Source organism: Trachurus trachurus (genome assembly GCF_905171665.1).
Source record: "Trachurus trachurus genome assembly, chromosome: 19".
In the NCBI taxonomy this organism is placed as follows: Eukaryota; Metazoa; Chordata; class Actinopteri; order Carangiformes; family Carangidae; genus Trachurus; species Trachurus trachurus.
In genome coordinates, this window is record NC_139913.1 from 2,822,672 (window position 1) to 2,835,174 (window position 12,503).

The 12,503-nt window shown below is 39.8% G+C and overlaps 2 protein-coding genes across 4 annotated transcripts in view; one reads left to right on the plus strand and one right to left on the minus strand.

Moving 5' to 3' along the window:
* The window catches only part of baiap2b (BAR/IMD domain containing adaptor protein 2b), a 92,767-nt gene extending 87,377 nt beyond the window's left edge, over window positions 1-5,390 (plus strand). For 2 of the 3 annotated variants that reach the window (XM_083994396.1, XM_083994397.1), the window contains one exon: window positions 5,001-5,390. In XM_083994396.1, the coding sequence (XP_083850522.1) occupies window positions 5,001-5,166 (166 nt within the window). In that variant the 3' untranslated portion in view covers window positions 5,167-5,390. Of the gene's footprint in view, window positions 1-3,735; window positions 3,780-5,000 lie in introns of all 3 variants that reach the window. The other variant, XM_083994399.1, reaches the window with a different exon arrangement.
* Window positions 5,391-9,924: 4,534 nt separating this feature from the next.
* The window catches only part of aatkb (apoptosis-associated tyrosine kinase b), a 45,438-nt gene continuing 42,859 nt past the window's right edge, over window positions 9,925-12,503 (minus strand). The window contains exon 22 of the mRNA XM_083994769.1: window positions 9,925-11,848. Within this exon, the coding sequence (XP_083850895.1) occupies window positions 11,820-11,848 (29 nt within the window). The 3' untranslated portion in view covers window positions 9,925-11,819. The remainder of the gene's footprint in view (window positions 11,849-12,503) is intronic.

Consider the following 12,503-nt stretch of genomic DNA (forward strand, 5'->3'; position numbering starts at 1 on the left):
ACCTAAGGGTCCATGTCAAAAGCTGCCGCTAATGCTATTGTGTATTTCTGACACTCGTTGTAGTGTTTACATTAAACAAGGCAGGAACACGGAAGTGTCAGAGGACTCGTTTTGTAACCTAGCAACAGCGGCATTCTGACGAGGGAGAGAGAGAGCGCTAAGCGCTGGGAAAGCAGCGCTGAGAGCGCTGTCAGAGCTAAAAACGCGTCTGGTGGACACAGCCCCTTATTTTGGTTCAAGCTAGCTACATCGAGGGTAGGTTAGCTTCCTGTTTCAAAGTAAAAGCACAAATTCTATCGTCATAGTTTTCTGTATGTAAAGGGCAACGGGTGTTTTATTTTGTGAAAGTAACCGGAAGTGCATTGGTCACAACGGCTAGCTTGAGTAGCGCCGAATTCGTCCGAACAAAATTGTAAACAGCTGGTATTTAGACAAATTAACGACACACTGCTGATCTAAACGGCTACTTTCTCGCCTAAAAATGTTGATAAAGTGATATATTTACAGAGTTTAGAGCTAAAATGAAACCAGCTTCTGACTGCTGGTTTCAGCTCGGGTAGGAGGCAGGCTAACACTACCCATACACTTCCAGCGTTTGAGCTAAGCTAATTACGGGCGATACGGCTCTATCTACCTTGTTACTGCACGCACAGTCGAAAGGATGGTGTCTATCTGCTGGTCATGGACTCGGGAGTGAGGCAATGTTGGCGTATCCCTTTAAGGAAAATATACAAAGTCACTTTAAAGACAAAAATGTTAAATATGTCCTTTTTAGATTTGAAACTTTTTATGTTTTTTCTTTTCAAATTCTGAGTTTTAGATGTTTGGATGCACAAAAAAAATCAAAAGGGAAATAGAAAACTAATCAATCAATCAGTTTGTGAGCTGATCAAGTGCCAATAAAAGCGACTGAGGTCGTTCATGCATGAAAGAAAAGACAAGAGGTACAGTACGGCTGTTTGGCTCCAACACGTCTAATAAACCTGATGAATCCCTTCTGGACTCTGACTGACTGTGGCTTCAGTGCCGATATGTTTTTACTTCTGGAACCAGAGGACGAAGCCAGGTGACGTTTCAAACCTCATTCAGCCTTCGTGTTCTGTGCTGTTTGCAATTAAAGGCGTGATTTTAAAAAACTAAACAAAAGGAAACTAAACAGAAAGCAGCCTGATGAAGTGTTTGTCTGATTCTGTCTGTGCTTTAATAAAGAAGACGCTGGTCTGCTCGTCTGTATGTCGGTCCAGTCGGTGCCTGTCTCTGTTTGACCCGCTCCAACTGTCGTCTACCAAAACCTGTAAATGCATTTTATAAAAAAAGAAAAGAAAAGAAAGAAAATCTCATCTGAGTTCTTCTGTTTTTACCAAAGAGAGCAGGTGGAATTTAAAGGGATAGTTCAACATTTTGGCAAACTGGCCCATTGCCATAATCCCTATAGTCATAGCAGTAGGTTCGTTACCTTTAATTGTCGGTGCAAGCTATTTTTAGAACGGCGGAGCAGAGCCGTGAGCTGCTCAGAGCTACGCTACGGAGGCTCATGGGATTTCTCGGTTTCCCTCATCAAACTCATCAAATACACAATCCAACAACTCCACAACGCTCTGGTGGACAAGTTGTGAGCTGCACATTCACCACGCTATGAGATAATAACACAACGTTACCAGACAGAGTTGTTTTAGAGGGAAATACAGAGACTGTTGATGAAAAACTGTCCCTGAAGGCAACGCGCATCAGCGGTTTTGCATGAATTTCCCCCTAAAACAACTCTATTTTAGAGCCTCTGTAGCGTAGGTCTGAGCAGCTAGCGGCTCTGCTCCGCCGTTCTAAAAATAGCTTGCACCGACAATTAAAGGTAACGAACCTACTGCTATGACTATAGGGATTATGGCAATTTGCCAAAATGCTGAACTATCCCTCTAAACTTTGCACCTTTTCCATGATTTCTCCCACTCTGCAAAAAAAAACACGTCTGTCTGCACTGAAGTTCGTGTAAAAACTGAAGCAGAAAAAAGTAAAGGTCGGACATTTTTTTTGCACTGTAGAGCTGCTGCATACGTCTACTCATCCAAGCCCTCCCCTCTCTCCGTCCGACTGTGACCTAACACTTGTCTTCCCCCCTCAGCTTTGCCAACCCTCCTCTCTTCTCCATCTCTTGTTTTGATGAATTTATAGAGACAAAAGTCGAGTGCAAAGGACAGGAAGCTGCCAGTGTTTCTTCTTTCTCCACTAGAATAAAACCAAACCCAGGTACGACTGCAGACGTAGCACACGATGCACCGACCCAAACCACACCACACAACCACCCACGGCCAAGTAACTCCTCGTGTGCTTTTATTTTGAAAGGAGTTGTGTTGTGTACAGAGACTCCCGGGGTGTGTGTGGGTGTGCATGCTCTGAAAGTGATGACCTCAGATGTACGGTGACTTTCTAAAGACTCAAGTATAAAATAAATTCATTCAGCCGTGGACCTTTTTGTTGCTCCTGATCATTTTTTGTTTTTTTTGTTGTTTTTTTCCCATAAAGTTTTTGGATTCAATCAGAGGGAATTTGAATTTTTTTTTTTTTTTTTTTTTTTGGTTTAATATGTTTTTATTTTGATCAGTTGTGTTTTTCACTTCTTCACTACTTTTCTACTAACGCTGTCGATTTTTTAGAAAAAGCAGCTTCAATGAAACTTTATTGATTTAATCACAGAGACAAAACCAGTCCTCTCATTAAGCAGCAGCTCTTTGCTTCTCATGACCACATAACATTTCTCTGGCGATGGTTCACGTCATAACACCTGCACCTCCTGCACCTCCTCCTCCTGCACCTGCACCTCCTGCAGCACCACCAGCCTTGTTGCATGTACAGAAGAGTGTGTGTGTGTGTGTTCAGTGCACAGTTGTATTCGCTGCATCAACCCGCCCCGACCTGCCACTGCCATAAACACTCCACTGGCTCCTCCTCCTGCTCCTCCTGCTGCTGCACAGGTACCTCCTCCTCCTCCTCCTCCTCTGTACCCATCACTGCGTCTTTAGTTTTGTTTTGTTTGCCTGTGTGTGTGTGGGTGTCTGCCATTTTTACTTTGGTTCTGGTGTAATTATATCTGGGTCATAATCTCCATGTGACTGTAACAGACCTGTTTGTGTTTGTAAATGTGTTAATGTAAATATGATAATAATAATAATGTTATTATTTCAACAATGGGACCATGGTTGAGTTGAGTTTGACTGGCGGCTGCAGCTTCGGCTTCAGTTCAGCTCCAAACAGAAACAGAAAAACACAGATTGAAGGTGAAAGTTCTGCATCTTAACTTTCACTTTTATACAAAAAAAACAAACATGCAACTAGAAGGTAAATGTCTGCGCTGCATGACAGGATCTCGTTCTGCTGATATATAAGAGTGTATTTAAACCTGATTGATCCGTCATGTGGTTTTGGTTCATTTCCCTTCAGCTATAATCCAAAGATGGAGCTGGAACTGTAACAACTGTGACAGGTCTTTAATTTGACACATTGAACAGAGCAGGTTTAATGATGTAAGACAAACAAATTACCTCTGCTCTGCTGTTAAAGAAAAACCATAATCATAAAATAAATGAAATGTAGGCGACTCAGTCATGGTCTCATTTATTTGCACTATTAATGATATCTATAACTCTTTATATTAATGTCAATAGTAGTTAATGTTAAGACTACAGTGTAAAGTTATGAGTCATTATGTGTTATATGAAACATGGGAACTGTCTCTTTCAGTACTGGGCCTGATTACGCCCGATTCTGAGCCACCGAACCTCCTCGTAAGTGACTGACCTCAGATCAGCCGCATCTCCGACTTCCTGTTTCCTCAGCGTCGCTTCAAACTGCGTCTGCTTCACTGTCATGTGACCTGCTGTGGGTGTGGGTGTGGGTGTGGGTGCATTGTGCTGCATCTCTGGGGGTCATTTCACTGTGTGTGCAGTGATGTCGTCGTCATAATGCTTGAAATGTGCTGCGTCATCCTCTTCTTTTGCATGACTCATCATTCTTTTATTGACCTCATCTGTGTCTGTGGGTTTTTTTTTATTTCTCTGTTGCAGCCGTGTCGTCCCGTCATCTCTTCTCGTTCTGACATTTTAAAGGGATACGCCAACTTTTTTTTTTTTGTGTGTCTTGCCTCACTCCCGAGTCCATGACCAGCAGATAGACACCATCCTTTCGACTGTGCGTGCAGTAACAAGGGAGATAGAGCCGTATCGCCGTAATTAGCTTAGCTCAAACACTGGAAGTGTATGGGTAGTGTTAGCCTGCCTGCTACCCGAGCCGAAATCAGCAGTCAGAAGCTGATTTCATTTTAGCTCTAAACTCTGTAAATATATCACTTTATCGACATTTCAAACATGTTTAGGTGAGAAAGTAGCCGTTTAGATCAGCAGCGTGTCGTTAATTTGTCTAAATACCAGCTGTTTACAATTTTGTTTGGACGAATTCGGCGCTACTCAAGCTAGCCGTTGTGACCAACGCACTTCCGGTTACTTTCACAAAATAAAACACCCGTTTCCCTTTACATACAGAAAACCATGATGATAGAATTTGTGCTTTTACTTTGAAACAGGAAGCTAACCTACCCTCGATGTAGCTAGCTTGAACCAAAATAAAGCGTCTTTGCTTGAACCCTCCGTTTTGACCGATCTCGTCCCGTTAGCGGCATTTGACCGCTCAAGATGCCTTACCGGAGAGTTTTGTCAGCTCTGAGACGGAGATCGGCCCGCCGGTTTCCGTTTAGAGTTGCTGAAGAGTTTCTCTGATGACTTTAGGTGGAGGCAGGCTAACACTACCCATACACTTTCAGTGTTTGAGCTAAGCTACTTACGGGCGATACGGCTCTATCTCCCTTGTTACTGCACGCACAGTCGAAAGGATGGTGTTGGCGTATCCCTTTAACGTTCATGCATGACTTCCTGGTCACAGTTCATCCAATAAGAACGAAGCGTGTTTTTTGTTTTTTAACTCTATATTTTTGTGTTTCCTTTCCCCCCCAGCAGCAGCAGCAGCAGTGACCCCCCCATCGAGCCGGCCGTGGAGGCTCCGGCCAAACCGCCCCTCTCCGACGAGGAGGAGGAGGACGTGATCGAGGAGGAAGAGCAGCTGGACGAAGCTCACTATGACTCCGTGGAGAAGGCCTCGACCCCCCCGGGAGAATACTGAGCCGTCCCCTGTGACCCTAACCTCCCGCCACATTAACACACATACAGTACATAGAGCCACCAAGTATAATAACATCTGAAATCTGACCAGCAAAATGAACAAACTGCATCACAACAACTCAACAACAGCTCCAGTGATCTGATCTGAGCCGAGCTGAGAGATGATGCAAATACAACTGATTCATATTTGATCATAAGTATAAAAAGAAAAAAGAAAAGAAAAGAAAAAAATCAGGCTTTTGCATTTGATTGTTTAGTTGTTTATCTGTGTAAAAACACACTTTAAAACATGTTCTTAGACGTTCACCTGCAGGACTCGTCTACAAATGCGTCCCGACCCAGAGACTGCACTGCAAAAAGTCCAAATCTTTCCAAGAATATTTGTCTTATTTCTTGTCAAAATTTCTCAATTTTAGTCAAAACTAATCTCTTCCCACTTAAAATAAGAATCATCACCTAAAAATGAACTTGTTTTTAGACACTTTTCACTTGTTTCAAACAAATTTTCAATTGAAATAAGTAGAAAAATCTGCCAGTGAAAGCAGGTTTTTTGTGCTTGTAGCCTAAGAAAAAACTTGATCCACTATCAGATTTTTGTACTTGCTAAGTGAAAATATCCTTGAAAGAACTAAAAAGTGTCTAAAAACAAGCTACTTTTTAATGTGATGAGTCTTATTTTAAGTAGAATTAGATTTGTTTTGTCTAGAAATGACATTTTAACTAGAAATAAGACAAATATTCTTGGTAAGATTTAGAGTTTTTGCAGTGTGGCTGACTGACTCCACCTGAGCGCTCCTGTCCCCGCGTGTCAGCTAAAGGGCTTTAACAGTAGTTAAGCTGCTACACATCTCATCAGGTGTTTCACCTCTTAGCCTCACCTGGTAATAATAACGCTGCCTTCTTAAAGGGCACGAATGTGGCTGTCGACAAAAGAGAGAGAACAAGTCTGTTAAACTGTGTGTGCACTGAGGAGACGAGGCCTTTCAGAGGGACGATGGGAGGAATCAAACCCAGAGGAGAGAGTAGAAACAACACAGGCAGAAAATCAACAGTATCAGAGGAATGGATTTGTGCTGCTGAGCGATAGCATCAAACCTGATAAGCACACGACTCATAGTACTGTACTCAAATTAATCCTATATTCTGTAATACTAGTAATAAGCAGCACATCTGCAGTGATAATGTAACTGTACTGTGCTGGTTCTCAGATCAATCACTGATTCTTTTCTCTTTTGATTCATATTGTTCTTATAGTAAACGAGCAGTTTGTTAAAGAAAAAAAAAATCGTGTTAACGCAACATTTTCAACAGAGAAATATTCAATAACACAATCAACAGCAGAGAAACTTTGTGATTGCATATCGACTATGACGATAGGAGAGGAAGAGTCGGAGTTACATCGGTGCAGCTAGTCAACTTTAATATGAGCAGGTTTTGCAGAATTTACATTTCTACAGTGTTTTATTTTTAAGTATTGATCCATAATAAGAGTCATTTGTGGCTTTTAGATGTAAAAACATCTCTCAGCTTTACCTTCAAATTAAAAAAAACAATCTATTAAATGAATTGTTAATGTGAGATCTGCTGATTAAATACTTAAAAATGTATTTTTTATGCTTCGAGCATCAGAAAATGAAACTGAACTTTTCTTAGTGGAGGCAGAAATTAGAGTTTGACTCAAAACCTGAACAAAATTTGATCTGCTTTGTTGAAAATAAACATGACTGAGGTTCAGATATTTAACGTACGTGTGAGCTCCAACTGTTTAACTTTACTCTGAGAGTTTGAGTTTCCTGCGACGGGAAAATAAAATAACTATAAGGTGAATGTTTCCCTACACAACTTATACACAAGTTTTAAAAATGTAAATTGTTATATAATAATAAAAAAGTATTTGAATATTTAAATATACAAGCAGCAGCGTGATTTGCAGAGTGTCAAACATCCAGTGAAATGTGCCTTAGTTAATAACAACAGTTGGTTCTCACATGTTACAGGACGTTGAGTTGAAATGTTGCATTCACTGACCTCTTACAGTATTTAACCCGATCAAACCTGCACAGGTGTAACTCCGATGTGGCGTTCGAGGAGCGATGCAACACAAATGCACCGACTGACACTCAGAAACTGTCTCATGATGTGATGTGATGACAAACACAGTGTCTGGTTTTCAACTTAATTTTTAAGAATAAAGAATCAAGTATTTACTCACAGTTTGTTTTGTCGTCATCTTTGTGTCTGTTCATGTTTTATTCTTCATTAGATCTGAACATCTGATGAACAAAAACAGTTTTCAATTCAATTTTCAGTTTTTTTTTTCAACCCTCGGATGATCCTTCAATTTGTACCACTTCCATGACCCCTGGACAAAATCAATCAGTTACTCCCATAGGGCTGGGTCTTCTTGACTTAACCCCTTCCTGGCCAGTTGTTTTTGCTGCAAAAACACAAAATTTCTATGGGGCTCTATGGGCTTTAGAGCATGGTTTCATTTACAGAGTGATAAAAAGAGATATCCAAAATCCCCTCGGTGAAAAATTCTGACTCTAATATGTCAACAAAATAAAACAAGAATTTTGAAAGTAGCTTTATCCATTGTTCAGATTTTGGTTCTGGATGGAAATTAGCGCATATTTCATTAGATATTGCCTCATTTACATATTTAAAGGGACAACGAGGAGTTTTGGAAAAGCGAAGCGTTTTCACACTACATTTATGAGCCTCCGCGCGCACCGTACATTTCTTTGACCGGTCGCAAGACGGACTCATGTTTTCATTCATCAATAATTAAAGTCAGAGGTTCAAAGAGGTTCACATACCACCGTAGTTCCGACCATAAACGGCGATGCGGCTGCGTTATTCTCATGATTCGCAACGAAGGAAACGCTGGTCGGCTCGACCAGCACTTCCGCCACCACTAATAATAACAAAATAACGATAGAGACAGAACGATATATTTATCGAAAATGGGTCCATTAACAAGTGTGGGTAGCGGAGATTCATCCACATTAACGTGAGACTTTTTTATAACCGAATAGAAACTCCTCGTTGTCCCTTTAAACATAAAATTTGACAAAACTTGTAATACAAAAAATATTTGTCTTAATGTGAGTAATAAACTTGGGAAGTTTCATGGTGATATCTGTTAGTCAAAATCTTTACTTTAAAATACATTTAAAAAAAAACCATAGGCGGAGGTGGACATTTTTGTCCACTTGAAGGGTCATGGGTGTTGTTAAAATGCATAACGGGTCCAAAAAATGGACTTTCATTCTGAAATTCGGGACATCCAGAGTTTACCCAAAGATACACCTCCTTGCCAAAAATCAGACCCCAGTGACCTTTCATTTGACCGTGGGGAGTTGGGAAAGTTTGATGTTTTCTTCAGTGTGAATGGAGGCAAAGTTATTCTAGAGACAAATGAAAGCTCTCAGTGTGAACGCTGCTTTTCAGATGTGTAAAACAGACTTTATTTATATTTGATAGAAGGTACAGAAAGTAATGATGTGACCAGGTCAGTGTGGGTCAACACTCCTCTTCTTCTTCCTCCTTCTTACAGTGTTTTTGTTTTGTTTTGTTTTTTTCAAAATGAGTTCAAGGCCAAAGCTGCTGTCGTGTTCCTCGTTCTGTCGCCTCGGTCCTGGACCACAACACAACGTCTCTTTGGCAACAAGAAACAGAACAGATCTTTTTTTCTTTTTCTTTTTCCTAAAACACCCTCCTCCCCTCCCCCTTCTCTACAGGTACAGTAAAGTACATCAATACTCTTAAAAGTATTTTTGTTGAGATACAAAAATATTAACGGACGGTCGTCTAGAGAGGATCTATGCTGCTAATGAGCCGATACAGAAGAATAAAGCAGACACTACATGTTGCTCACAGGCCGTTTCTTCCTGTTTCCTGCAGAGCCGACAGTTCATCACACAAACACACCTTTATCTTTACCTTTTTTTCCCCTCCTCTGACATTAACACACACAGAAACAAGGCATTGAAACACTTCATGATCCTGTCGCAGACTCACCTGTTCCCCCTGAAAACATCATGGCTCAACAAGTTCTTTAATATTTTCATAAACACTATGAAATATTATTCTCTTGTCCTACTGTAATAAACCAAATTACAATTAATTAAAACATTTTTTCTTTTCTTCCAACACCAGAATCATTGTACAAAACTGCTGCAAACAAGCTCATTGTAGACGATATACAGCCACAGTGTGGGAGACAGTAAAGTCGGACGTTCACTCTATTCGCTCTTACTAAACAGATAAAATGGTGGAAACGTGACTGAAGCTGAGAAACACTGGATGTATCATATAGAAATTATATTTGTCCAGATGAAACCTCTGTGCAAGACAAGACAGAGATGTTCACAGCGTTTTACCATTGTTGAGCAGGTTTGAGTTGTGATACTAGCCACTATGGGGCGGTGGTGTGATGCGTTAATTATGAATGTTAAATAATTTAATGAACCAAGTTATTAAAAAGAGGGGTTTTTAAAATAAGATGTGAATCTCATGGTGATTTTTCCTCAACAAAAACTTTAGCCATTGATTGGAGGCAACAGTGACTCGGTATCGGAAAGTGATGAGACGGCGTTAGCTAGTTAGCATGCTAACTTCAGAGGGACAAAATAGAGACGAGATAGAGAAGAGGTAAAATGTTTTTTTTTTTTGTGTTTTTATGTATGTTATGTTTTTAAATCTTTGATGCTGAACTTGCAAAGCTGATGCAAAACAGCTCCTTTTAATATCTCATTGTGTTATTCCTTGTGGATATTGTTGCAAATCACAAAGTTATTCAGCCCTCGTTGTGTTTGGGAGCGCGGAACTCGCTATTGGAAAGTGACGAGACAGGCTCAACTTGAGCTAGTTAGCATGCTAAGTGGGAGAAAAGACGAAATAAAGAGTCAAAATGTGTATTTTTCTTACTCTTAAGTTAAGTTTGATGCTGAACTTGCAACGCTGCCTGCAGCCATTGATAGCCTACTAACATTAGCAATGTAGCAGTAGCTAAACTTACAAATATCTCCTTTTACTAATTAGATTTTACTACTCTTTGTGAATATTGTTGCAAATAACCGAGTTAGGCTATCACAAAGTTATTAAAAGGAGTTTTCTCTGCTGTGAACCTGGTGGTGAACATCAGCCTCACTGTGTTTGGGGAAGATCGGAGAACACAGCGACTCGCTATCGGAAAGTGGCGAGACCCGGGCGAGACAGGCTTCGCGTTAGCTAGTTACTGTAGCATGCTAACTTCAGTGGGAGAATAGGCTACTGTAAATAAGATAAAGAAGAGTTAAAATGTGTATTTTGATGCTAATGTCGGCTACGTAGCAGTAGCTAAACTTACAAACAGCTCCTTTTAATACTATGTGATACTAGTCCTTAATGTTGCTGCTCAGTGATGTTGGATTTACAGCATCTTTGCATCAATGTGATGAAGTTTTGACTTTTTTTTAGGTGTTTAACTTGAGTGGATTCACTAAAAACAGACATTTTATTTGATCAGTGACTAAAGTTGTGAAAATGTCATTATTGCAATATAGTATTATACAGTATAAATAACTGTGATGACAACTTCCTTCCTCTATATTGCCAAATGTCATTATTATTAGAGAACTTGTGTCTTTGTAGCATCCAGACACTGAAACCCTCCTCCTCCTGCTGCTGTCAATGTGTTTTGGACCTGCGCCATGATAAATGGATTTTAATGAGCTATGTGTCTCTAAGCAACATGTATCTATAGCCTACTGTTTCTAGTTTCTTGAAACCATGCATTGCTATATTTGAAAAACGAGGCCATCCATCTACTTTACCTTACCTTCACCTCTTGTTACCATAGAGACAATGCAGCGAGGAGAGGAGTTAGATGTGATGAGGATGAGCCATGATGACATATTCATGTAAAACAGTAGAGTACAAAAACAGAAAGAAAATAAATAAAGTCACATATTATTATTATTATTATACTGTATGTTTGTCCAGGTTTCGATCAGCTGCTTCTTTTTGCTCAACACCAACATGTTCTCTGTCTCTGAATAAACCCAAATATTAACATTATATTACTCGTGATACCTCAAGGATTCTGGTTGATATTCATTAAGACAAGTAAAGCAGTTTTTTTGTTTTCGTTTTTTCAAAAAAAGTACAAAGTCTGAGGAGCTGTACAGTCAAAGTGCTGATCCTTTTGTGGAAAAAGCCAAAAAGTTGTTGCCGTCATTGTCGTTATTGTGTCTTTAACACACAAACACACACTGTCCCGGTGGCTCCACCCTCTCATCAATACTCCCTATCAGAAACTAAGAAGTGACAGAGGTGGCTAATGTGACGCTCTGCAGAGGCTCGTCGTCGTCCCCCCATCTGAAAAATACCCAGAATTCAACACTCATAGATTCTTTACATCATACATACTGTAGTATATATATATTAATATTCTGCAAATGTTTATACATATTAACCGTCCACTTCTCCTCCTCAGTTCAGTCCTGCATCGTGGGTAAGACGGACAACATTTTTCCCCAAAAAGTGTCCACATTGCGATAAGAGGCACTGTCTTGTGTTTCTAAAACCTGACGTTTAAAAAGTAAATGAGAAGTCATGCGAGTAGAGTCGTCACAGAGAGCGAGGCAGTAAATAAATATCCACGGCTCGTTACTCTTTGTCTCCGTCCTCGCTGCTCCCTGCAACACACACACACAGATACACACACACATAGAGGATTAATGTTAGTGAGCGAACGTCCATTGATTTCTAAAGGAACCTGCTGGCACCAAAGTGAATGATCTCATTATTTACACTGCAAAAACTCAAAATCTTTCCAAGCATATTTGTCTCATTTCTTGTCAAAATGTCTCAATTTTAGTCAAAACTAATCTCTTTCCACTTAAAATAAGACTCATCACCTAAAAATTAACTTGTTTTTAGATCATTTTCACTTGTTTCAAACTAATTTTCAATTGAAATAAGTAAGTTCTACTTATTTAAAGTGGAAAATTTGCTTGAAAAAGTCAAAAGTGTCTAAAAACAAGCTACTTTTTAAATGTGATGAGTCTTATTTTAAGTATAATTAGATTTATTCTGACTAGAAATGACATTTTGACTAGAAATAAGACAAATATTTTTGGTAAGATTTTGAATTTTTGCAGTGTACTGTGGCTGCTTTTACTCTGATTCTGTGGCAGTGGTTCAGTAGTTTCTGTAAAGGGCCAGTTGCCCAGACTGGGGATTAAGTCTAATACAACAAGTGTCTTATTAGTGTTCGTACTGTATTGGCTGAAACATGAAGTTGGAACATTGATAGATTCAGATCTGAGTCTTAAATGAAACCACAAAGGA